Genomic DNA, 27,935 nt, shown 5'->3' on the forward strand with positions numbered 1-27,935 from the left:
ATAAATTGATATATATATATATATATATATATATATATATATACGGCCGTTATCCCAGAGCCAGCGGAGCTGACCGGAAGTCGTAGCTGACCGGAAGTCGCAGCTGCCGTGTTTAGTCGCTTTGTTGTAATTCCTGCAGATTTTAGTGGATGCAATTATGGAACCGAGCTGGAGTACGTTTTTATTCCAAGTGAGTAGCATCGCGCATCGGTAACACATTACGAACGTTTTGAAAATGTTGTGGTTTTCTTTTAAACAGTACGCAGAGAAATAAAGTGAAACTATCCGAGCAAAACAAAGGTGGTAACCTCCTCGTCCGATGGACGGGGGGCTAGCTCGGTGTCTGTTCCGCTTATGCCCGGAGAGCGTCATCTAATGTCCGTCTACGGTCGACTTTTGGACGATGCGTTCATAGCTATACTTTGATTTTAGACGATCGTCCTTTCATCGGTGGGATCTAAACCCGACGGCTCTCGCGAGGCTGGCGTAGGATCTGTTCACGCGCGCGAGAGGTCCGAGAGTTCCGTGCATGCTAACACGACTAGCAGAACTTTACGTGGTTAATCTGTGGTCCGTGAATGCTAACACGACTAGTAGACCTCTACCTGGTTAGTCTCTGGTCCGTGCATGCTAACACGACATACCTTTACCGGGTTTGGGGTCTGTGTATGCTAACACGACTAGCAGACCTCTACCTGGTTAGTCTTTGGCCACATTAACGTCCATTCCATTAAACGTTACAGCCTGTGTCTAACTATTAAAGGTGTTTTTTGAATTAACCTCGATATTTACCAGTGCTTGTTCAAAGGGGATTGTTGGAATGGGACCTGCACTCCAATTCCAAACTTTTCCCAATATTATATTTTCCCAGTATATGACCAAGGGAGGTGTAAAGAGAGCGTGTAGACCCTAGACTCTAAATGTGTCCTGTCATGGTCAGACCTGGCTTTTTTGACTCTGTTGACTTTCTACTAAAACGTATCACGAATAACGACTGAATGTCTTAAGAAGCTACACTTTGCTTGTTCTTCATTAAGCACTGTTTTCAGTAGAGGAAGACCCAAAGATGAGGTCAACCTTGCAGGTTCCAATTAATGCTTCAAAGAAAGATCTATAGCTGAAGCAGCCAAGGGCTTTATAAAGGGAGTCCATCAATGTATTCGTCCACCGCCTGGTTGCAAAACAAGAGCTCAAAGTAGGAGAGACCTGACTAAAAACTCCTGTGTAACTTGTGGTAAATATGGCTTTGATGTTTATTTTAAACCCTCCACGCCCATCATTTTAATCATAACTATTGTTCACTAGAGATGCAACAAGGATTAGGAATAACCACAGTTAGACAGTTTCGTAATTGTTATATAAATTATTTCACAACACCACTGATGTCTAAATCACATGAGGATTCTTTAGAGATTCTATTGTATTGTTGCTCCACAACATTTTTTTTTTTTATTAATCCTTTTTAATTTATTTGAGAATGATTGATGTAATTGTACGTGCAGCCTAAAAGCAGATGTTATTAATCACTGCCCTTAATTGGATCCCATGGTACAGTGCTGGAAGTCTACGCCGGCCCTTATCTGGACTGCAGGACGTGAATATGGGTTGCTTATGATAACATTAAGGTGTGCCGTTGTATCGCAAGAGTTTCGTTGGAGGGATGGTCTATGTTGCGTCTCCAAAACCCGACCACTCCATCATCATCCCTCTCATTCACAAACAGCCGTGCGCCATGGATTATTCAAAGATATACACCCTAAACACTTGATCGCTGACCAGTTGATCATATTTATTCTATTTTACAATAGGACAATCTATGTTGCACTAAGATTAATACGCAAAACTTCAGTGTAATTGAATTCTCTAAATACATCTGATATGTTGGTGAAAGGTCGCAGTGCCAGCTCAATTTCACAAGGTTATACAGGTTAGGGACGACATATCATTCTATCGACTGTCAATGGAGTACATCGTAGATCGTCTGAAGTTGCCGATGCCAAGGCGATCATTGGGGGTTATTTGCATTGCCAGAAAAAACAGCGGGGTGGTGACTACTTTTAGAGTTTAAAATCATACTGCTATATAATAGCAGGCCTGTCGGACAAGTTACTGCCCACTTGGGGCCTCTACGAATTCTCTTTTTTGCATAGGAATTTTCCTTTCCTATGGAGATGTAAGTGCTTGGAGGAAAGGTAGTTCGAATTCTAAAAATGCTGAGGAAAGGAGCCTCCATGCTTCCTTTAACCCTCCTTTTGTATAGGTTACTCCTGAGCAACCTTTGTGAAAGGAAAGGAGATAGTGGAAACCCATAATCCTTTATGGCGGCAATATTTAAAGCAACATGCCACCAACGAAGTTTACCGACTCTATGCGAAGACGCATTTGAGACGCGATAAAGCAGAAGAATAGAAGAGAAGAAAATACAATTGATAATAATGGATACCAATTCCAGAAACATTATTTGAATCGAAATGAAATCATTTATTGTTGATTATTAAGCACACAATATAAACCGTAAGAAAATAAAATGCAGACTTCACATTTAAGAAAGAGTACCGGGGGCAGTTAATTTCAAGATAAATTGAGCCTCTTTTTTTTCACATGTGAATTGGCCTAAAACATTTTTGTTGGCCAAGTCCGACCTAAGTGATTCTCACTGTTGGCGACAACCTGATTGAAATCAATACGACAACAACACATGGATCAAAAGAGCGCTTGTTGTAGACCAACTTCGGAAAACTGTAGTTCCAGCCTAGAGACGCTAGAGGTCAGCAATACTCCCCGTTGCACAATGACGTCGGTTAGGAAAAGTGGAGTCTAATTCATTTTAAACAGCGCTGTCTTTTCCTATGTTCGAAAGGAAGCACATTTCCATCTCTCCTTGACCCGATGATGTTTTCCACAAAGGTTAAGGAAAGGAGGCATAAAGGTTAGGAGATTTGACTATTCGTAGAGGCCCTTGGTCAAGTGTGCATGTGCTAAGCAGCCCGCAGCTGTCACACGCATGTACACACGCACGCACGCACACACACACACCGTACGCACACACACACACACACACACCACATTCAAACAAACCGCACACACATGCACACACACGCACGCGCAGACACACAACGCACACACACGTGCAAACGGGACGCAGACGTTGCAAGACAACGGCAAGGTTGAGATAACAGCCCCGCCCTCAACACACGTTATGTCTTTAGACCACACTTAACTTATTTTTAAATATTACGCACCTCCTTGAGCATCCCGCAATGTCTTGCGTTATTGATATTACCCCCTCCCCCCTCCAACTGTTTTAACGGCCCAGCCGTCAACAAACTCTCCCAGGTAAGACGTTCTGTCTATAGACTGTAGAAATTGCGATAAAAGAAATGAAGAGACAATTTCAACATACAATTGTTGAAAGTTTAATAATATTTCCCAGTCTATTTGTGTTAACCATGCTGAGGTTGCCTAACCAACAAATCATTGCAAAAGTTAAAATTGAATCGATAAAAGATTTAATGAAATATTTTCAAAAGCGGTCTGTCAACATTAAGAAGAAACCCTGAAGAAAAGCAACCCCTGAAGAAAAGCAGTCTCTGATTGGCCTTTTTGCAGATGAACACAGTGTTGGCTAGACTGTGTAGCCCCGTCCATTCTGCTGGCGATTTGAGTTCGCCCTGCACAAGGGTCTGGAGAATAGCAATACATTTCTTTCTGCTTCCGATACGTTTTTGCGAAGCCAATCACCAAGCTGGCTTTTCCCCTTGGCGCTATTGGCTGGTTTAACACAATTACGACAGGCAAGCGACGGCAAGCAGCCAATCGTGTACCGAGTCATTTGAACTAGGCCCGTTGATCAGGCCTCTTGTGCTGAAGAGAATGACAGCAGCTTCCCAAGACCAACGTGCAATCTACGATTGATCTTGGTCTGGCAATAACCAGACTAAGTGTTTGCATCAAAAGTAATTTTATCATCCAGGTTGGTGCCCAAGTATCTATACTTGCTTACTGTCTCCACAACTAAACCATTGATAAAAGTCGATGCCGTGACCGGAGGGTTTCGCGAAAGTCGATAAGCATCTCTTTTGTCTTAAGAGACAGTCAGTACGTTTACATGAACAGCTTAATCCGATTAAAGCTAGAGATAGACCGATATGGTTTTTTCAGGGCCGATACCGATACCGATTATTAGTAGTCAAGGGAGCCGATCACGATATTTGGAGCCGATATTAATTTACAGAATAAGGGAAAAGATTGGCGTCAAAATTTTGAATAATACAAATTTCAACACTTAACTTCATTTAAATGCCTTTAAGCATATGTTTAATAAACACAACAGCTTATCAGATTTGCAACATAACACAATTTAAACAAATAAATGGCTCACTAAAATTTTCCTGAACTGAAATGTAAACCTTTTCTTATCTTTCTTTTAAGAAAAAAAACAAAAACAAAAAGTGCAGGGTGTTCTAATGAAGTTAACTGAACATTTAAATAAATAAATACTTCCCTAGTTAAACAGCCATTATTGCCCGACAGTTTTCTCTCAAGACAGACGGTGCTTTGCTGTCAGTTTCTGCAGCTTCTCATGTGGCTTACACACACACTCGCTTTATCCTCCATGTCACGGTTCATTCTGGACTTCAGAGAGTCAAAGCCAAAGTTCCTTTCCCCCAATTCATTCTCCACCATGGGCGAGATAACCCCCACTACGAGTCTTGTTGTGAAAGTACCAGAGAGTCTGAGAACCCGACGCAGTCTTTAAGATTCATAATATCAGAGAATATACCCGTCAGTTTGGCCATGGCGCAGTGAATGAATAAAGATTGTAAACACGTTGGAAGAAAAAAACATTTATTTTGACAAAAAAACTTTTACTTTTAATTCAGTCTTTTGTGAAATCGAAGCGTAGTGTGTACTAAGGTTGGGCGATCATCTACAAGCTTCCATCATCCGATTGCGCCCCCTAGCGATCACCGATATTCGATACTATCAGCGGGGGGGGGGTGGGGGGTGGTCGCTGATTTAAAAAATTGCCGTTTATTTTCTCATTTTTTCTTAAAAACTATTATCAAGGGGGTCGTCAATATCACCGTTTCATGTAACGCCGGATGCAACTACTCCTTTCTAGCACTTTCAGTTGGTTTCATTGAAGCCGTCTGGTCAACCTCTGACAATTCAACACATCGTAACCAATTTATTTTTCAACCGTTTAGCTTCGTTCAAACCAATGAACAAATCGACACATTTGTATCTTCAATAATATCTAAACGAAATTTCGATAGCTTTTATACTTTTTTCAGAAGTTTTTAGTTTCTTACCGCCATAGTTTTCAGTTGCTCTCATTGATTTCCTTAGACGCCAGAGCACGAGGACGTTCATGCACACACACACACACACACACACACACACACACACACACACACACACACACACACACACACACACACACACACACACACGCATTAGCTCCGCCGCATAGCCGCGTTTATGGACACTTCTGATCCGATTAGAAGTGGAAGAACAACTCAATCGGAATAAAAAATTATCATATATGCGCCTCAATCTGAATAAAATTCTTCCATGTCCCGGTAACTTATCAACCCCAGCGTGTCCGGTTGCTAAGCGACGTCAACGTCTTTGGCGGACTATTTCTCAGCTGATCAACACTATAAATTGTAATTGTAAATAGAAGCACCGTGTGAAGATATTGTTTCGTTTTGGTAAGGAGCCGTGTAATAAGCGGGATAATGTATAATATAATGTATCCCTTACATATATCATATAAGTCCAGACCAACATAACAGTTGTGCGCGAGACATACGGACGTACGCTTACCACTTTTGTAAATGCCATATATACAGTACATTTGGATTGCATGATGGCCATAGAAATCGAATCGGATCAGAAGTGTCCGTGGCTGTTTACGCGGCTTAGACACACACGCAATGGCTCCACCATTGTCTTAACACACACACACACACACACACACACACACACACACACACACACACACACACACACACACACACACACACACACACACACACACAGAAAAACACATACATAAACACATACACACAGACATAGACACACACATAGACCATCAGTTTTTCTGGGTTAGATGCAGCGGAGTGTGTTGTCATTTCGCCGTTCGAGCAGACCGGTAGGTTTCGAGCCCCTCCCCTCTCCTTTCGTAGCAGTTAGGGAATACGTCAGGTCAGCGCTACAGAGTGTGTTTCCACCTGTGCCAGTTAACTTCAATTACAATTTGTGGGGCTTTTTAAGCTGTAAAATTAGCCACCACACCACACACAGCACACCACAGCGCTGTTTTTCTGACAATAAAAAAAACTAAAAAAAAAAAATCGCCTTTTCATCGGCAACTTGAGACGTTCGTCGATAGTCGATAGAATCGACCATCGGCCCATCCCTAGTGTGTACTGAATGCATGTTGATGAGGATACACTTACAGTGAGTTACTACATTGGCACGACACCGGCTTCCTCCATCTTCTGCGCTACCTTTTTAAATCTGAGTTTCTCGTTTTTTCCGACGGTGACAACATCACGATCTACTGTCTTCTACTTCCAGCTCACGGCCCCCGGAAAAGATCTTGAGCATGCGCAGAATGCAAAATCCAATTCGATTGAATTTAGTAGTGGTGCAACGGTTCACGGGTTACCCGTGATCCGTACGGATCAACCCTCACGGTTCGGGAAACAAGTGATCCGCGGATCAGCTGATAAAAAACAAAAAAAGTTGTGCGTTCACGTGATCAGCACATATTTAAAGGAAAATTCCGGTATTTAGCACATTGAGCCCCCTTTCTGGTTTGTCTAGGATGAAATGTAGTGGTTGTCACACCGAAATGTTGACTATTGTTCCTGTCTCAGGTATTTGGCTAATTTCGAATTGCTTCAGAATGGCTGGCTTTGGGCATTCACAAACCTGTCCTTAAAACAACCCTAAACGTTTGTTTTCAGAAATGTGCAACTCACCGAGTGGTTAGTAGGGTTGAGCACCGAAACTCGGTTCGAGTAGGGAACTGGTTCCGACGTAAACGGTTGTAACAAGATCGAATAAGAACGCACATTTCGGTGCCTCATAACGGTGCCTGACTTTTTTTAACGCCCCCTGCCCTGGCCCCATGGTGTTGGGGTGTCAACTTGAGTTAGTGCTGGGCGGTATACCGGTTCACACCGAATAACGGTGTGTATTTTCGTTAGGATATGATGTTTTTAGATACCACCATAACGGTGTATTTGATTACACAATGTTCGGAAGGCAGCACTACACTGTTTCAGGCGGGACCCTTTTCAATGTTGCGCTAAACACGCATGGTACGACTACGACTGCGACTTTCTTTATAGGTCCATGACTGCGAGGCGTGGTATTTCAGGCCAACTGGTAAAAGAGTGTGTCACGGCTTTCAAACATATAAACCATAAAGCCTAGAGACTCGAGACGGACTTGTCAACGCGCTGCGGCATCACTTACTTGATGTTGTTTTGATTGAAGATCGGCAGGTTGTAGTGGGTGCGTGCGTGAATGAATGAAAGTGTGTGTGTGTGTGTGTGTGTGTTGCGAGCTAATGTATTTTCAAAGTAACAAACAAAAAAACTCAAAGCCGATGCATGCATCCAAAACTATGTTCAAGAGCAAATAAACAAATCAAAAACATTCTCTTATTCGCTTCAAATACTTTCTTTTCTTTTCAAAACTTGGGAATTAATACGGCGCGGTACTGAGCGGTTGAAAACAATGTTAGCGTCTCCTGGGGCTGCCTTGCGCACCTGCGTTATATTACTTAATATGACTGGCAGTTATGTTGCACCATGCACGCAAGTGTAAACGCGAGCAGCATAGCTTCGTGCCTGCCTGCTTTCAGCGAGTAATTAATATTATTTGTAATTATTTTTATTTTTGAAAAATATATTTATCAGTCACAGCACTCACTGCAGCCTTTCCTCTTCGGGTAAGTCGACCGTAAATCTTGCATATCAAGTAGGCTAACAAACACCGTTGCCATTCAACTCAGTGTCCACTGACCTTCTGCTTAATGTGAAACTTGTAACAACTCGTGCGTGTATGCAAGTGTGTGCGGTTTCGTTTTTCTAAGTACCGGTTCGAGAACCGTTTTAGCACCGGAACCATTTGAAAAGTACAGAGTAGGCATCGGTATCGGATAACACCCAAACGATACCCAACCCTAGTGGTTAGTGGTGTTCGTTGATGTTCCTAATCAAGTATCGTAGCAAAATACTGTTTCTGTCGTCATTTATTTGGCGTTTCGTAAATCCCATTGAAACAGAAACCGGACCGTTTCCAGAACCAGCCCATGTTCGGAAGCGGAAATGGGCTGTTTATGTTTGGTTGTAGTCTTTTCGCTCGGTTCTCCATATTAACTGTAGGGCTAAAACCTAACGAAAAAACAACTACAACCAGCCCCCCTTTCTGTTTCCGGTCAACGAGCAAGGTGTCTTCCAAAAGAAATCAATGGATTTACAAAATGCCAAATTAAACATGACAGAAACTGTTTTTCGCTACCATAGTTAATGAAAAAAAAGGACGAGGATGTCTGCATTGCCTGGGGAGAGTGTAGACTCTAAACTCTCCCCAGGCAATGCAGACATCCTGAATTAAAAGTTGTAAATCCAGGTCTGCTGTGCTTCCTTTGGACACAGTTTTTTAAAAAAAATATTTTTTTTAATTTGTTTAAATCATTTTTTATGTTTTTCTTTTATGTGGACACAAGCATTTTTTTTTTATATTTACAATGCTTAAAGGAAGCAAGATTATTACCTATTTTTTGTCTTTATTTTGTTTTTACACATTTGAAGATTTTATTTAAAGTCAAAAACCGATGATCCAAACCGTGAGTTTTGTGATCCGTTGCACCCCTAGAATTTAGATAGACACGCTTAATGCGACTACCAATCAAATAATCGAGGGGTCTTAATCCGACTATGAGAAACCCAATTCGATTTGATTTGATGTGTATACATGCAGCTTAGGGCTGTAACGATATGCGTATTGAAACCGAAATAGCGACACTCAAAGCCACGAATCTGTCTCGCGGTGTGAGAAGGCAGAAGCACGACACACCCTTTCTAACTCCCATTATCCTTCCAGTCCAGATCCAGCCATGTGATGTGAGCTGTTAGTGCCAGGGTTTCCGTTGTCCAGTAATAGAAAAATTTAATGTCAGACACAATTGTATCTCTCCGGTCAAATTGTCAGATTGAAATTTGCTAACATCTGTCTAAATAATAGTCTGCGATGACGCTACTCCTCTTATCGATGCCATAAGTCTGCGACGAGATGCCCTCGCTGTGATGACAGCGCTCCGTGGCTACCGAGGATTGCATTTCTCCACAGTCTGCGAAGTCCTCATATGCGTTATGAGCGACATTTATCCAGAGTGGGCCGAGCGCGCAAAAATAGCCTCTGTGATCCCTGTCTAGTTTTTTGTGTGCTTTGACCTGCAGTTGGTGTGCTTATAGGTCGGAATGAAGTGGCCACCGATTATTGACAGGCTGGGTACTTTATTCTAACGGACTCGTTCGTTTCTTCACTAGACAGACACACACACGTTACCGCTCGCTCTCCTCGCTCGTCCACTCACTCGCTGACGTCACTCACACACAACCACACACACTGCCATTCTCGCGCACACACATACGCTACTCGTAACACTATGCCTCATTATTGCGAATCAGACGTTCATGTTTTCAGGTAATTATATGCTTAGCAACGGTGAATTATCAAAAAATTATCCACCACCTGAAGTTGTGAAGGCCCGTGCAAGTGAACGGAGCGTTGAGCATTGAGAAGAGCTGCATAATAAAAAACGATACACATTCATTATTCGATATTCTACGTCACTCCGACTATTCGACGATTGTTGCCCATTCCTACCTTCTAAGAGGACTATGTCTGAAGTATGGGCATATTTTGGGTACTGTATTGGTCCGAATATAAGACGACCCTGATTATAAGACGACCCCCCGTTTTTCAACACAAACATTTTGAAAAAAAGATTTGCAGACCAGATTTGCAGAACAAAGAACTTACATGAAAAACACAGTGAATTAAGCACTTGTTATATTAATGACAATAATAATAATGCCGGTAAAGGCCACAGCACTTTCAAGGCAAAATATGTACAGTATGATTCAAAATTAATATCAAGCAATAATCAAGCAACATTGTGAACATTTTTAAATAACAGAGAAAATACAGGCCACATATTTAACTAAACTTAACTATAATTCGCCAAACTGCTCCTCCGATGTCTCTCTATCCCTCACACACGTCCTCTGCCCCGCTGTGTTCGCTCTCGCTGTCATCGCTCCCCAGCTGCTCCTCTTCCACCGGCTCCTCACAAAGCGCGTCATCCTCAGTGCTGTCCAATGCATTGGAAATGCAACATATTCTAAATCCACGGATGATGCTCTGTGAGGAAACAGCATCCCATTTATGCAGGATCCATTCACACAGTAGACGGACTGACGGCTTCAGTATTTTCCCGGTCGGTGTGAGTGCGTGGTTGCCAGACAGGAGCCACTTTGTGTATTTCTTTCGCAGGTTAACCTTGAAAGGCTTGTTCACAACAACGTCCAACACTTGTAGCTGGCTTGTCATTCCCCCTGGTATGATCACAAGATCTCCGTTCATTGCTCGCACCTGACTCTTTACGGGCTCAGTCAGATGTCCACGGAACGCATCCAGAACGAGCATGTTCCTCCTCTTCCTCAGTCCCCCGTAGCGTGCGCCCCACACAACCTTTAGCCAGTCCACTACAAGCCCCGTCTCCATCCAGCCCTTCTCCTTGGCGCGCACGATAATGCCAGCTGGCATTGGGTCCTTTGGCACTGTCTTACGCTTCAGAATGACATACGGGGGGAGTTTGCTGCCATCAGCGAGACATGTCAACATGACTGTGATGCGGCTCTTCTCGTTGCCCGTTGATTTCACTTACACAGACTTTTCTCCCTTTCTATTTACCGTCACCGATGTTGGCATGTCGAAATAAACGGGTGTCTGATCAGCATTGCCGATCTGATCCAGTGGGTAGGAGTGCTTCTTCCTCAGCTTAAAGACAAAGCACTGAAACGAAAGCAGCTTCTCTCCGAAGTCTGACGGGAGGTGTTGGGCCAAACTCGTTCTCCGTCTCAGTGGCAGTCCATTACGCCGCATCATCCTACGACACCAGCCGAGGCTGGCTTTAAATCCAGTGAGGTTGTGCTCTCTGGCGATTTCCAGGGCCTTAAGCTGGATGACAGCTCTGGTAATGGGCATTCCCTCACTTCTTTTTTCCCTGACGTATTCAAAAAATCTCCGGTCAACCTCACTGAAACGACCACTTTGAGGACCACGGTAGGATTTGCGCTGACTGTTGGCATCTTTGAAACGTTGTTTTTGTGCTCGCCATCTTCTTACATTACACTCCGTGACCCCGAACTTCTTGGCAGCTTGGCAGTTGTTACTTGCCTTATTGACGGCCATTATTTTAAAATTGGCATCATAGCTCCTCCGCTGTTGTTGATTGACCTGACCAACTTTTGAGCCACTTGTCTCTAAATGGTCAGCCTATCTTTCCATCTTTAAACACTGGTAATGGGCTGGTTGTTAAGGACGCTGGACTACTTCTTCCCGGAACCAATTTTTGGCGCCACCAGGGGCCCGCGAATGTGTATTGGCATTAAAGGGAGAGGCGAAGAAGAGAAGCTGCGCTCTGAATACTAGACCCCGATTATAAGACGACCCGACTTTTTCAGACGTATTTCGAGGGGAAAAAAGGCTGTCTTATATTTGGACCAATACAGTATTTAAAAATACCGCGATAATACCGAAAACCGGGATAGTTTTGGTCTCAATAACCGCGAGGTTCGATTTTCATACCGTTACATCTCTAGTGTCATGTAAATGCACTGATTGAGTTGCAAATATGAGTAATCACACCATTCGATGAAGATGTCCAAGACTGGACCATGGCCCACCTCATGGAAAACATGGGTGAAAGGTCAGTTCATGGATAAAAACTACACTGAGTTATGAAAAGTGATGCTAAGGAAGGAGCTATTCCGCACATATTTTAAGGACATTCTTGACCATTGACAATTGACAATTGATCATTTAAATTATGCTTGTGTGATAAGATGAGCCTCAGCACAACAGAATCAAGTCACACTTGCACAGTTCCCCATGTGGTACAACACTAGATGACTCAGTGACTCGAGAGGTTTGGATACCATCTTTCCCTTCCCGATACCGATTACGAAAAATATTTATTTTTTAATTATTTAAAAAATATATTTTAAAAGCTGTATAGTACTAACCCTATAGTTAGTAGGATTGCTATCAATGCTGTATAATAATAAAAAATAAAATAAAAAACATAGAATGAATGCCCTAGAACTTCTATTATCTAGTTTGTTTGTCATAACTGAAAAAGAGAAACTGAAAACTAAAAAAAAAAAAATTAATGGTATAAAACAGAGGTGCAACAGCAACTTAAAAACTAAATAAATCTAGGAATAAATAACAATTCCTTTAAAAAACTTAAAGTGTAGCCACAATTAAGTAAAGACATTTAAAGATTTAAATGAGTGCTGTCAAGCGATTAAAATATTTTATCGTGATTAATGTCATAGTTAACTCACGATTAATCACACATTTTTTTCTGTTCTAAATATCCCTTGAATTCGTGCTGCTAGCCTTTTAGTGAGATCAGAGAGTGTTGAGAAGGACAGTAATAAAATATATTTGGTAAGATGGATATAAGAAGAGAGACCCGCAGTGAATTCAACCCGGTCCACTTGACATAGGGTAGGTGCATGACAGTGGTAGGCCTACCGTTAAACTTCAATAGCCCAGGCTTTTATTTGTTTCAATCACTGAACTTTGGAACAAAACTCTTGCTCAGCAAAGATGGGAAATACTATAGCATTTATTATTTAAACCAGTATGAATATTCCTACCGTACGTAGGCCTATACACATCACCAGGCTCAATCAAATAACACACACACACACACACACACACACACACACACACACACACACACACACACACACACACACACACACACACACACACACACACACACACACACGCGGTGGCGGAGTGGTAGTCGGGAGAATTCCCGGTGGGCCGCTAATGTTTCAGGGCTGTCGGGTTGATTACTGCGGGATAACAATATTGCATTTATAAAAGTTCTTTGCAGCGCCGTCCCGCAGCCTGAGCTGTGCGCCCGCAACCTCTCACTCACTCAACAGCCGTAACACTAAACAAACTGTCAACATCGCAACCAAGTCGATTTTGTCTAGAGAGGAGTAACTGAGCGGCCCCTCCCGAAGTGGTACAGCCCAGGTGGGCCTTGAACTGCGATTGGTCAGAAAGACGTAACAGCTAATGACAACATTGAACTCTCGTGCAGGCTCGAACAGAGTGACACACAAACACACACACACTTTTAAGGAGTTTTTCACCCGCTCCGTATCCTTGATTGCCCCAACAAGTTTATGTGGCGTGCTTGTTGTTTTGTTTCTGGTGTAGCTAGATCCGGAATGGTGTTGTAGTTTTTCTAACGTGACTAGTTGTAGTTTAGTTTTTCAGCAGGTGAAAAACTACAACGTCTGCCAAGCTAAAAGAGCGCTAATCGCGCGATAAAAAAATTAACACCGTTAAAATTGGTTTGCGTTAACGTCGTTAATAACGCGTTAAACTGACAGCCCTAATTTAAATAGTATCAAATAGCAGTGATCCAGCAACTTGAGCACAAAAAAATATAAAATAATGAATTACAATTAGTGTAAAACAAAATGTGCAGCAGCTACACACAGTAAACAAAAAAAAAAGTTAAAACAAATAGGCTAAACATTGCAGTAGCAACTTAGTAGTGCTCACAATTTCAAGAGCAAATGATCCAAATGATCCATCAATTGGCAGAATGGTCGGTGCGTCTGTTATCTTTGTCACCTTTGTGGAATTCCTCGAGTCGTTGGAATGCGGCTTACAACGACTGCTGTTACAATTCATCCTCCCCCCCCCCCCCCCCCCTTTGCTTTGGTGACCTCATCGTGCTATTTTGCAGGTGTTGGAGTTGGCAACACTAGTGCCACCCCTCGAAACTGAAGTTTTGCATACCGTGTACACTTTGCCGCTTTACTGTTGGGATTTTGCAGTGTAAAATATCGCCAACTGACATTTTGCTAGCTCTCAGATAACAGTTAAGCCCCATCCTTGACAAATGCACACATTGCCAGACTAACAGTGGGACCGTGAATGAGTGATGAGTCTGCTAACACCTCTCGTGTCTGTCTCTCCAGCAGGCCAACGAGGCTCTGCACCACCAGCATCACGCTGTTGGAAACGGCCTTCTCCCCCTCCTCAACTCTGAGCCTACTGATCAGAAACCAGTTCTGCCTATCCTCATGGAACAGAAGCCCCAGGTCAGTGCTACAGAACTCCTCAAGGACAATGTTGCTAATGGGATCGGTGGTGGAGGTTTGGCTCAAATCGCCATCGTCAAGAAAGAGCCCAAAACAAAGACACCCTTTATCTGCGGCTACTGCAACAAGGCCTTTAGGGACAGCTATCATTTGCGGCGGCATGAGTCCTGCCACACCGGTATTAAGATGGTGTCCAGGCCTAAGAAAAGCCCCACAGCTCCTACTATGGTGCCTCTTATCTCCACTGTATCACGACAGAACAGTAGCCACTCGTACATCTCCACGGTGGCTGGCATCCTGACCACCGCCACCACCTCCACAGGGACGGGCGCCGTGGCCCCCTTGCAGCACCAGCACCAGCACGGCGTCGCCAAGAAGCCCCCGAAGCCCGTCAAGAAGAACCACGGCTGCGACATGTGTGGGAAAGCGTTCCGTGACGTCTACCACCTGAACCGCCACAAGCTGTCGCACTCTGACGAGAAGCCGTTCGAGTGCCCCATCTGCCAGCAGAGGTTTAAGAGAAAGGACCGCATGACCTGTCATGTACGCTCACACAACGGGGCGGTTCACAAGCCCTACATCTGTTCTGTCTGTGGGAAGGGGTTCTCAAGGTGTGTATGAGGCACAGACACAGAAACACACACACAGACACAGAGAGAGAAGAATGTCTGCAGATGATTAAGGCAGAAATTATGTTTTTCTTCTATTAGGTTACCAATATCGATAATTAATGCAGCATTCTCTTTTTTTGGCTTGATAATGTTTATTTTAATCATAACAACCAGAAGCCCACAGGTCATTTAGTTTGGTTTCTCAAGAATGAAACTTAAGAAATTAGTAAAGGTAAGCGTGAGTTGGATCAACTCATCTGAAACCTGCAATATACTTTTCTACAGCAGCTATTTACTCCATTATAACGCATGTGAACCCCAAACCTTTGAGAATAAATCTGCCTATCCAGCAGGATCAACCAGGGAATTTGAGTGAGGCCGCCACGGTCTGACCTCAGTTCAGGTGGCAGTAAAGGATTTCAGGAGGAGTGATGAAAACTGTTAGACTGGGTACCCCCAGCTGTTTTGCCGGCGATTTGAATTCGCCCTGCAGCAGGGAGAGGAGAGGAGCAATGCATTTCTTTCTGCTTCCGATACGCTTTGCGGGAGCCAATCAACAAGCTGGCTTTTCCCCCTGGCGCGATATTGGCCGGTTTAACACAATGACGACAGGGAAGTGACGGCAAGCAGCCAATTGTACAGAGTAATTTGAACTAAGCCCGTTGATCACGTCTCTTGTGCTGAAGAAAATGACAGCAGCCTCCCAAGACCAACGTGCAATCTACGATTGAGCTTGGTCTGGCAATAGCCAGGCAGGAAAACTGAAAACCCCAACCGCATACATAGAAGAAGGCATTATGCTCATAATAACTGATGTAAAAAGCATAAGGCACATAGAAATTAGGTCTCAATTGTATCATTCATCAATAAATAGGCTACATTAACCTCGGAAAGCCTTTCTAATTTGGCTAGGACCTCCTCTTGGCTCCCAGAATAGCATAAGATATTTGTGCCATGGATTCAACAAGGTGTTGGAAATCTTCCTTCAAGGTTCTGATCTTAACATAATCCCCATACATTCATGATGATCATCATCCCTTCTCACCTCATTCCAGAGCTGCTCTTGGGGCACCTTATGATGTTTCTCCCTCTCCTCCACAGACCCGACCACCTGAGCTGTCACGTCAAACATGTCCACTCATCAGAGAGGCCCTTTAAGTGCCAAGTAACGGTAAGATTAAGAAGGTTTTCTTTAAAGTGTAGTTATTTATTTCAGACTTCTAATGTCACCGCCATAAGCTTAACAGGAACATGTGTTAAAGTATCAGGCTGGCATGATCCAGTGTATAGTAAAGCTGACCTCCTGAATCTCCTGGAAAGAGACGTCTAAACGGCATGGAAAAACGGCAGACCAACTGTTTTGCCCTCTGGGCTTTGAGCGTTGGTATGCCTAAGATCTGAACAGAGTTCCTTAACTGAGGTTACTGGAATGAAACAAACCTTAAATCCACAAAATAACCATTGTCAGCATGTCAATGTTTAACATTTGGACTCCGTAGAGTAGGACTCAAAATGTGTAGTGTCTTAGTGATCGGTCACGATTGAACATTTAACTCTGATCGGATTATATACTTTGATATATAAGCTAAAAGGTTGATATTATTTCCATTGGTATTCTAGGAAAAGTACCAACAAAATGTTAAATAATATAAATAGAACAAAGAGAGATGTATCAACTGTTTGATTAACGAAATTGATCTGGCAATGGACATCGGTGATTCCTATGATTCATTTTCTTTTCATCTTATCCACATTTTCTGGTCAGCCATAGGCGATCCCTATGGTATGATTCAACTAGTCAACCAAGTCTGCGATAGCCTATGGGGATATCTGGATGATCTTTTAATGCTTGATGACAAGAAAAACGTTATAAGAGGAGAGCAGATGTGGCACTGTGTAGACGGCCCCTCTGGAGGACAGCAGTTGTAGCGCTGTGTAGACGGTCTCTCTGGAGGAGAGTGGTTGTAGCACTGTGTAGACAGTCTCTCTGGAGGAGAGCGGTTGTAGCACTGTGTAGATGGCCCCTCTGGAGGAGAGCAGTTGTAGCGCTGTGTAGATGGCCCCTCTGGAGGAGAGCGGTTGTAGCGCTGTGTAGACGGCCCCTCTGGAGGAGAGCAGTTGTAGCGCTGTGTAGACGGCCCCTCTAGAGGAGAGTGGTTGTAGCACTGTGTAGACGGCCCCTCTGGAGGACAGTGGTTGTAGTGCTGTGTAGACGGCCCCTCTGGAGGACAGCGGTTGTAGCGCTGTGTAGACGGCCCCTCTAGAGGAGAGCGGTTGTAGCGCTGTGTAGACGGTCTCTGTCGAGGACAGCGGTTGTAGCGCTGTGTAGACGGCCCCTCTAGAGGAGAGCGGTTGTAGCACTGTGTAGACGGTCTCTCTGGGAGAGAGCGGTTGTAGCGCTGTGTAGACAGTCTCTCTGGAGGGAAGCGGTTATAGCGCTGTGTAGACGACCACTCTAGAGGAGAGCGGTTGTAGCACTGTGTAGACTGTCTCTCTGGAGGAGAACATTTGTGCGTCCTGTTGAACCAACAGAGTGTGAGGCTGCTCCGTGTCTGACCTTTCCTGGTATAGGCTGGGGTGGCGAGCGTCCGACCCAGTCTACTAGTGATGATGTAAGTGTGCGCCGTAACTAAAGAGGGAGACACCGGGCCCATTTGGCAGAGCCCATAGAGGAAGGGACCTGCCTCGCTGGAGAAGCAGCAAGTACAGTGGGAAAAACTGTAACAAGGAAAAGTCCTGCAGTTATGTAATGGTACATTAGAATCAAATATACCCCAAAAAGTTAAGAATGGTCCATTTCAGAATCCTTTATAACCACTGGAATATAAGTAGGGATGCATAAATATGTAGGTTTGGTGGAGCTCTTTTTAATTACTTGATGACCCGTTATGTTATGTCATAATATATAAGTTTGTTTAAATCTGCAAAATAACTGTTTACCTTATTTAAAAAATAAATGTAGTATAAAAAGTACGATAATAAATTACAATATGACCCTCTAAAATGTAGTGGAGTAAAAGTTTCAAGAAGCATAAAATGAATGAATGAATGCTGAAAAAAAGTTAAATTACCTCCAAATTGTTCTCAATTAAAGTACTTAACAGGAGTAACATTCCAACACTAGACTTAAGTTTCCTTTGCATTGCATCTTAAATGCCTAGACCACAAAACATGATTGTTTTTATAACTTTATTATTCCAAAATATATTCTGTTTATATACATCAATCTAACAGCAATTCCATACTTAAGTCCACCAGGAAGGAATGCAATCTCCTGGAATGTAAGGAGGACATGGCATGTTGTGTTACAGCTTTTGAGAATAGTAAACCGGGTTGTTGCCCCCTCTCCCCCTGATGCATGCTGGGTGCTTTGCTTTTGGTTTCACCAATGGGTGGACTTTATCCAGACTTGGACACTGACTGGTATAAAGTGGGGGTCCACATTTTCCAATTGGGCCCAAAAGTCAGCTTCAAACCTATTTCGTAGCACATTTACTGTATCTTTAATAGCTTATCACATATCAACACCCCACCTGCCTCTAGTGTTTCATTGTTTGTTTTTGCATTCATGTACGTGTTTCTACAATGAAGTGCAATCATAACGTTGACAATTGTATTATTGTTAATATTTAGATTCTTGTACATGGTGTGCAGTAATCTGATATCCACTGTATGTCATTCAATAGGCCAAACCATTTACATTAATACAGTAGTATATCAAAACTCATAACTTAAATTTAACTTCATTCATGTGGATCTGTGAGTCTGAACTGTCATTCATTACAGACTATGAAGGGTTTTCTTGTTTTTGAACCTCCTAATCATGGGTAACAGTACTTTACATTTCAACTGTACATTTTGATCTCCATCTCTACCTACTTTTTAAACTATTAAACCAGCCAGCTTAATCCGGCAGTCCTCCAACAAAATGTTCATTTGTTCTCTGAATTGTTGTGCACCACTTATTAATAATCCAATCCAGTAGAGGGGCATTAATGGCTACTAACACGTTTTTTCTTTAGCTAAATGTATTATATCTAGTTGGCTATTAGCAGACATGTTTTCCTGCTTACACCTATCACACCAGACCTCTGTGAGGTAAATGGAAATCAAGAATTGGACCATAAATGCAAAACGACGTGACACGTCACAGATGATATTCTATCATCTACTAGTTGGGACAGGTGCATTTTGTTGAAATGTACCACCTCTGATGTAAATATGCAGTTCTGCTTAAAAACACACCCAGTACCTATGATCAAAATGTGTTCTGATTCATACAGCGACTCTTCTGTCCATTTTGGCTTTCTTCTATTTTCTTGTGGTTCCAAGTTGTATTGTTTTATTTTAATCTTTAAATGAATGGTTCGGGATCATTTGTTAAATTATCTCCAATTCTGTGTTTCTACCATCCATAGGCATGTACTTCAGCCTTTGCCACCAAAGATCGTCTGCGCTCCCACATGATCAGACATGAGGGCAAAGTCACCTGCAACATCTGTGGCAAGATGCTGAGTGCGGCTTACATCACCAGCCACCTGAAGACCCACGGCCAGGCAGGCTTCAGCAGCACTGCCTGCACTAACAAAGGTAGGAACCCCTGTACACTCCTCTGTACTCGCTCCAGGCTCATTTGGACATGTGACACATCTAGACCCAACTTCTTGGTGAAAGTTGTACACCAACAAATATGGTGCCAAAGAAAAGTCAGGCTCCTTCTGTCCAGGGATTCTTATATTGGCCTTTCTTCCCAAACCTAATTTCCTTAGAGAAGAGGACTCAAGTTACAACCACTGATATCAGATTTTGATATTCCATCCCTGTGTACTTATTTTAAAACCTTCAACATTGCTCTATGGTGTAGTATGTAACTCAATGATTAGACAAAGGATTAATGCCTGTGATTGGACAGCAGGGTAAATGCTGCCACCTGCTGGCAATTTGCAATTCCATAGGCAGCGAGTCTTCAAAGGATGGGTTATACTTTTGGTCCCCAATTCATGAGCTTGATTCCTAATGAGTATAGATTGTTTCAGGCTTGCAGTTAATATGACACCTTTTTTTAATGTAATTGTGGCTAAATAATTAACAAGGGCAACAACTTATAGAGGACAGGGAGCCAGCAGACACAAAATCTCTGGGGAAACTCTGGGGTAACTCTTGGGAAACTCCCAGTAAACACCACGGAAACTCCCGGTAAACTCCCGGTAAAGGCCCGAGGGGAGGATTCGTACATTTGCGTTTCCACATGCAGCCGGGTATAATCCGGAGCATGTCTGGCCTACAGTGCACATGTGAAAGGATTATTATAGTGTTGGCGGATGGGTGTAGGGGGAGTCGGCAATTTACTTAGGTGTTATTTAGGTTAAGCCCCCACTGGCCTCAGCCAGAGGGACATTAAGATGGGGTCACCATTAGCAGCTCAACATACTTGATGTGCTCCAGCTGGTGTTAGTGATGCAGGTCAGGGACGGACACTGGTGTAGCACATCAGTCCATGGTTATTCATGTCCCAGAGTTAAACTAACAACAGCTCCCTTTCCCGCTCGCCTTCCTATCCCAGCACAGTAGTAAGGTTATTTCCTCTTGGATATTTGCCAACTGTCTTTAACTTTATGTTCTCATTGATTATAACCAGCGCCAGATTCAGAGACGTTATTGATGGTCTTCATTGTTACTTGCTCTGTGTATGATAACGTAGAAAAGGGACCAGCTGATAATGACTATCACGGTTTATAATGATTACATGGCTGTCTTTTTGTTTCCCTGCCGTACCGTGTTGCGCACCTGTCCATTGCCTTTTATCGCTTACTGCACATGCCCTGACCTGCTACCCCCCTTTCAGATACATTGCTCTAGTTTCTTAAGATATTACTTCACATGCGACAATCAAGACTGATATGAAGCATCAATCAAGCAACCATGAAAGTAATTATTTTCATGGTTTCGTAAACCCCTAAGATCCTCTAACGCCATTTCTGAATCCATGTGGGTGAACCACTGTATGCAGTGGCTTTCCAAAGTGTTCAGACCCCTTCACCTCTTACACACACAAGGTCCAGTGTAAGATTGGAAAGCAACTAGTGGTGGTCAACTGAACAGCCCCCCTTCCTTTCCAGAGACAACAATGGCCTGTACCGGCCTGTTTTGTGTCCGGTATGTTATCTTCGTTTTGCAAAAAAGTGGTGAAAAATGTATTGCACCGCAGTCGCCAATCGACGGCGCTAGCTTGTGAATAAATCAGTTTAACCAATGACAATGGGGTATCTTTGTCATAGTCACCATGGTCCCGGAACCATGTGACCATGGGACGGTTACTAGGACGTCCTGGGACGGGGACTAGAAGGTCCTATGACGGGGGGTAGGAGGTCCCGGGACGGGGGGTTGGATGTCCCGGGAGGGTGGGTAGCAGATCTCGGGACGGGGACTAGAAGGTCCACCAAGACTTTGTTTACCAGTCCAGTACCTGGTTTTGTTGGCCATGGGATCTTATTTCAGGGGAGAGGGATGTTCCTCTCCATAGGACGACTGTTCCTCGCTGAGGATGTTGGAGGCAGGCCGAGTTGGGCTGGCCGGCCCATCCTGAGATTGGAGACACATTTGGTATAGGTGTTGGGAGAGCCGGGAGGTGGTGTCAGCACACTGGCCTTTTGTCTTTTGTTTTTTGCTTGAGACATCTAAGGAGGCTCTCTGTGGTCAGACCTCATGGATTCATACAGAGTAGGGCTCTTCTACCACTCTGGCCCCTAACATCTCCTGGTCTCATTGAAGTTGGATTCCTCACCTCTCCACCATGGTAGCCAGGGTGTGTTCGGCATTCTCGAGAGTCTTTCGGTGCTGCACAATAGTAGTGGAGGAGGTGATGTGTTTTATGTTTGGTCTAGAATGAGCTACCCAGCACAGCTCAACCCAGTAGCATTAACTTGGTGCGTGTCTTTGCAGAGCACTGCATTGCTAAGCCCTGGAAGGAATGCAAGTGCCTGTTAGCGAAGGTCTAGGACAGACCAAAGGGAAGGGAAACGACTGTCTCTGCTGCAGATCTTCATAGACATGCTGAGAAGTGGAAACGGACCACAAAACCTCCTCAGTTCACGTTCCTGCAGGGGGATAAAATAAGGAGATCCCTGCTGTCTATAGGGTTACCGGAGAAGGCCTGTGCTTTGTACATTGTGGATATTGTTTTGCTGTGGTTGTACATTGTTCTTGCGCTGAGTTTCTTTTTTTTTTTGTCCTTGGTGATCATTGGGTTATAATAATAAATAATTGAAAGGACAACACCAGTCTGGGTGATCGGTTCAGTGGTAACAGTCTCTCCTGGCTTCAGTTAAACGTTGAGCGCGGTGCACCGGCAACAAACAGAAACACCAGCACTATCTTCTATATGAGGAGAAATTTTAAAAAGGACTTTGGTTATTCACACAAACCTTCTCTAACTCCATACTGATGTGTCCTGATTCCAGAGACCAGAGTTCTACACTGCTAGGGTTTGAGAACTCCCACTAAAGCCTCTTCTGCAGATCAACCAAGTATTGAGCCAGATTCTGTTGGTGGCGGATGTTGAGTAGAGACAGTTACGATGGTTAGAGCCCTGTCCTCTCACCTCTGTTTGTCTCTTTTAACATGGTATGGATGTTGCATTGTTGTGCAGGAGTCTTTGTTCTAGATATACCAGCCATGCTACTACTAGAGGATGAAGTGGTGTGACAGTCAATACCAAATATCTTGCTGAGACGCAAACCCCGTCAAATAGAAATGAAGAATGTGAACTTCAGAGGGAATGCCCTCCGCCCTTACTGTTGAAAGTGGCACCCGGTTAAGGGCACTGATGCTGCTCTCTAACCCATGTGTCTATTTTGAACTAGGCGTAACTGACTGGCAGTGGAACGACACAGTGCCACAGAAAGGTAATGCTGTAGTCATTAGCAGTGACCCCAAAGGCATTACATTGATGGGACTATTGTGGCAAAATGTTAACAGAATTATACAGCTCAAACAACCTGGGCTGGTGTCTTAAGTTAGTCATCATATATGCTGTTTTTGTTCATAGCTGTGCTATTATGTAGTGCTAAGGGTTAATTTCAAGGAAGCAGGATCAATTGATTAACCAGATTATGATCTTAATATAGGGTTGATAGAATTGATGTTGACACATGGCCCTGCATAGATCCTAATCTGTCACTGGCCTCAAACAGTAGGTTAATAAGTCACTGTTAGATGGTTAATCTTTTGATCCTGCTCTTTGAATTTACCCCTCAGGTGAGTTGACTGTAGGAGAGATTTTAAATAACTCGTTCCAAGTCCTAATTGACATCTCTCGAACTCAAGGTAGGTGTTTTTCTCTACTAACATCTAAAGTGGTGTTTTTGTTCTTTGCATTGATGCATTAAGCCTCCACAATAGACAGCTGCATGTGGGCTTCGCCTCATGAGAAATTCAACATAAAACCGAAAGAGCTGCTTCAGTCTCCATACTTCAAGACTTCTGCATTGTGTTTTTTTTTATGTATTTAACAACAGATCCCAACATTGTGCACAACTCGACCCCTGTGACACCGGTCACCAACCCGTCAACGATGAACCGCAGCAGTAACAGCAGCTACCCGGTCACTATCGCCGCACAGATGAACATCAGCAAGAGCTCACCGGGGGGCCACCTGCAGCACCCCGGGGTCACCATCACGGGCCCCATCAGCCTGGCGGCCGTCAGCCTCCCAGCCGCCGCCCACATGAACCTGGCCCATCCACTGGCCATGAACCTCTCGGGCCCGCTGAACATGGCCATGAGGCCCATGGACAACATGTCCTTCCTCTCCCAGGTGCTGCCTTCCTGCCCTCCTTGGTAACGTTGGGTTCCTGTTTCAGGTGATGTCTGGGACAAGACGCTGTCGAACGGAAAACCGTTTGCTTTAGTTCTTTTGCCTTTTTGATTTGTTAGCCACCCCACTTTGTCCCGGGCATAAGGTACGAATCAGAGTGTCCTCATGCGACTTTAGCGTTGAAAATCCGAAAACAAGTGTGTTGCTAGTGTTGTAGTTATGTTTTTATTTTGTACAGATGTTTTATTTCAATGTTTTAGGTGATCAGTATTCAATATTTTGTAAGTATTTTCAACACGACTAGATGAAAAGGGACGTAGGTTATCACATTCAATGACGCCCGTGTCTCTAATGCATTACAAACATCTTTATGATCTTCTTATAGCACTAGTTCTAAGAATTCATGAATATTGATAATGCTTTATAAAACATTGTATAATGGCATGCATGGTCACGTATCGTAATACTTCATGACTGCTGGTCACTCACTGGCATTCTTATGCTGCAAGGATCACAGAGTAAAGATAGAAATAATGCTGGTGGTTGGAATCCATTGCAACCATTTCATTATGAATTATAATCACTGTTATAATCAATTATCTTTTGATTTTTAGTTACTCTAAGTGGGCATTGGGTGCTTAAGTAAATACAAAATCATTTAATTAAATCTTTCCAAGAACAACACAGAGCGGTGAAATATGGATTTATTTGGTACAACTTTTGATGATGAACAACTAAATTATGGACTTTCACTTATGGAATGTTTCCCCCAAAAAACACATGAAAGTATCTAAAGTCAACTAGAACAAGGTTCTATATTTAATTGGATTGTTTACTTGCCTTATCCCAGAGTTTTTCAGTGAGTGAGGATCCCATTACAACCCAGTCACCTAGCTAATGTGTAGTTTTAACTTTACAACAACCTTCCACACCATCACAAGGTTGTGTTTTGTATACATTTGATCATGGATAAAAGCGGCACACTTCTTCTCCATTATTGAATTGGCCCCACTGCATAAGCTACAGCTGTATGGGTGGTTACTACTTAATGGCAAGTTAGCAAGTGAACGCTATGTTAGCTTACGTTACCCACGGCTAGTTCAGTAGAATGAAATGACATAACATGGATAAACTTGGCTAAACTGAAAAGTCTTAACGACGTCATGAACCTCTTTGAGAGACCCCTCAAAGAGTTCAAAATTATAATGCATAATAAGTGATTGCATTATACATTGTATTTAATGTATTACAACTACGAGAATTATAAAACACCATGATCATGCAAAAACATGCCGATGACTTCAATTATTAACATTTTGATACTTGACCTTATAAGTTATCAAATGCTTTATAATGTGTTGTGATTAATATGAACTATTAATATGTACGAGTGCTTATTACTATGATTATACAATGCTATAAACCACAGGTATGTTCATAATGCATTGTAGACGTGGGCTTCATGGAAAGGGACCTGAACACAACGTTTTACCTTGTTTGGTGTTTTCAGAATGATTAGCTATGATAAAGTTAGGCTAGATATGACTTGTGAACAGTCAATTCCATCCAGATGGCAGTATTATTAACTTCTTTATGTAGACAGCACCGGCCCAGGGGCCGCACTGCATACAGGCCCCAGAGAAGGGCCCGAGGTGTCTTATGAGGGATCTTTAAGATAGCCCTTGTTGATCTCATATCACAGGTATAAGATGCCATCGCTGTAGCTCCTAGCTCAGGAAGTATACTGGTATTTTTTATTCTTATTTATGAAACCCAGAGGAAATACCTCACTCAAACATCTCAAATCCTAAATTCCTCAAAGATAAAGCATTTGTTTACTTTCTCTTTGTTTCTCTGTGTTTGTAGCCACTACGGCAATCTCGTTTTTTTATTTTTTCACTGGGTTATGGAAACGTGTTAAAGAAGGACAAAGGTCCCTTAAGGCAATACTTCACCCACTTTTACCTCCACATTACTGGCTGGAACTAGGTAGAGCAGAGCATTGAGCTGCCAGAATTTGGACTAGAGACTTGACTTGGACTGGCCTGCTCTGAGACTGCTCGGAGCATGACCTGCTCGGAGCATGACCTGCTCTGAGACTGGCGTGCTCTGAGACTGGCATGCTCTGAGACTGGCCTGCTCTGAGACTGCTCTGAGACTGAACTGCTCTGGGCATGGCCTGCTCTGAGCATGGCCTGATCTGAGCCTCGACTGCTATGAGACTCAGGAATCAGTGGAGAATTGAAAGTGAAAAAGTTTTTGTATTGAATATTACAACAGCCTGAAAGGACTAATCCATCAAGCAAAAAGCAAACAATCTCAAATAAAATACCCAATAAATCCCCTAATTTATCAATCAATTAATGAATGAGCACAGTCTCAAGTTAAAGACATGAGACTTGGACCTAAGGACATAACTGGCGTTCATAGAGTTCAATGTTCTTACCCACAGCTCTGCCGCCCTTCCTTTATGAAGCCAGGCGACATCCCAGTACAACCACTGGAACATGATGGTCTATGCACTTATTAAGTTCAACTAAAACAATAAAGTACACATTCAGACCATATTTGAAGGCTTAATGCAAGTGAATAGGAGGTGATAATGGACTGCTTCGTACCAAACAGGGTTGTGAGATGTGCTCTTTTGAATTTATTTGATGGTGGGTATGTGAATATTAAGCCAAATACACAAAGTGGGTGAAATATTGCTTTAATGTATAAACTGGCTATTTTATCTGTTAATGCCTATTCCACTGATGGCATACGTGAATGTTGGAATGTTCCTGAATGTGAGAATGTCAGCTGGTATCAGAATGGATGCGGAGCATGTGACCCTGTGGCTCACTTCCTGCTGTTCAAAACCTTCAGTGTCCATGTCTGAACAGACTTGTCCCATATAACGTAGAACACAAACAACAATGCTTGCTTAAGGGAATCATTAATTTAAGGACCATCAGTTATATTGGAAGACGATAGTGAAAGAGTTGTGTTTTCATTCTAGATGTGACCCTACCTAGTTTTCAGGCACTACACTGTACCTTGGTGTCCCAGGTGATAAAGCTGTGCCTTTACAATAAGTATCCACATCTCACTCCAACTTGTACTGTGGTGGAGTTGTGTAAAGGGAAACTAAATTATTTTATTTGAAAGTCCACGTTTGGCCTTTTCAAGTGATTATCAAATTTAAAATACTGGTGTGATGGAAACCTGTATTTTCATCTCAACAGTTACTGTGAATATATTGTTGACATTCAACCATAAGTGTCATTTTATGTAACTGTAAACAAAGCCTTTCGTCAACCAAAATATAATTTGTAAGGTATTTTAACTATTTTCATGATGAATTTGGCAGATATTGTGAAGGCAAATGATTGTAGATCTTTTTACCATTTAGTTAAAAATTGTGTTAGCTATGTCGACACGCACTAAGAAACATATTACCTTTTATAAATCTTTTTGTATTAGGACACTAACAAAGGTCATTTTTTTGTATATATGAAGAGTATACTTTCTGATTAGCAGAAAGGTAAACATTCCTACATTCGTTTTTTTTATGTAAATCTGTTGAGAATAATTATGTATGCATTATAGCGATGTTATGTGCCTTTTATTTGGATTCGGCTGAATAAAAGAAACAAATGAACTGGCTGGTCTGTAATGCTCAGTCCAAGGATTTGCGGTGAGATGAGTAATGTAATAACCTATTATATCATGTAATATCCTGCCTCTACAGATCAAAGAGGATCTATGAGGTAAGGCAGTGGTTTGTTGATCATATTTCAAGTTGCTTGACATAGAGGTCTAGTAGGCTGGGTTGAAATTGTCTCCCTTTTTCTATCATTCCCTAAAAGCTATAGAAAGAAAACAAAATATTGCACTATTTAGGGAACACTAGTAAAGAGGGCACTCAGCCACTAATTTGACCAGAAATCCTTTGCAGTGGCGTGTAAAGTTGCGTAGAAAAGCCGTCGGGGTAAAGATGTCACCCCTTGCCAGCTCAAAGAACCTGTCTTTCCATCGCTATTAGATGAATTTGATCACAATGGATTTGATCAC

General features: G+C 42.8%; 1 protein-coding gene across 5 annotated transcripts; it reads left to right on the forward strand.

Moving 5' to 3' along the window:
- Window positions 1–97: 97 nt before the first annotated feature.
- vezf1b (vascular endothelial zinc finger 1b) lies at window positions 98–27,469 on the forward strand (the record flags this gene model as incomplete). Of its 5 annotated transcripts, XM_079732691.1 has the most annotated exons (8): window positions 98–190; window positions 14,331–14,453; window positions 14,712–15,064; window positions 16,166–16,235; window positions 19,483–19,654; window positions 22,927–22,968; window positions 23,321–23,389; window positions 23,581–27,469. In XM_079732691.1, the coding sequence occupies 8 exons, from the start codon at window positions 158–160 to the stop codon at window positions 23,904–23,906; spliced, it is 1,188 nt and encodes a 395-aa protein (XP_079588817.1). In that variant the 3' UTR covers window positions 23,907–27,469. The 5 variants fall into 5 exon arrangements, with proteins under 5 accessions (XP_079588817.1, XP_079588813.1, XP_079588815.1 ...); XM_079732687.1 differs by having other exon boundaries at window positions 14,331–15,064; XM_079732688.1 differs by having other exon boundaries at window positions 158–190; window positions 14,334–15,064.
- Between the last annotated feature and the right edge of the window lie 466 nt (window positions 27,470–27,935).

The sequence above is a fragment of the Pollachius pollachius genome (genome assembly GCF_949987615.1).
Source record: "Pollachius pollachius genome assembly, chromosome: 3".
Lineage (NCBI taxonomy): Eukaryota > Metazoa > Chordata > Actinopteri > Gadiformes > Gadidae > Pollachius > Pollachius pollachius.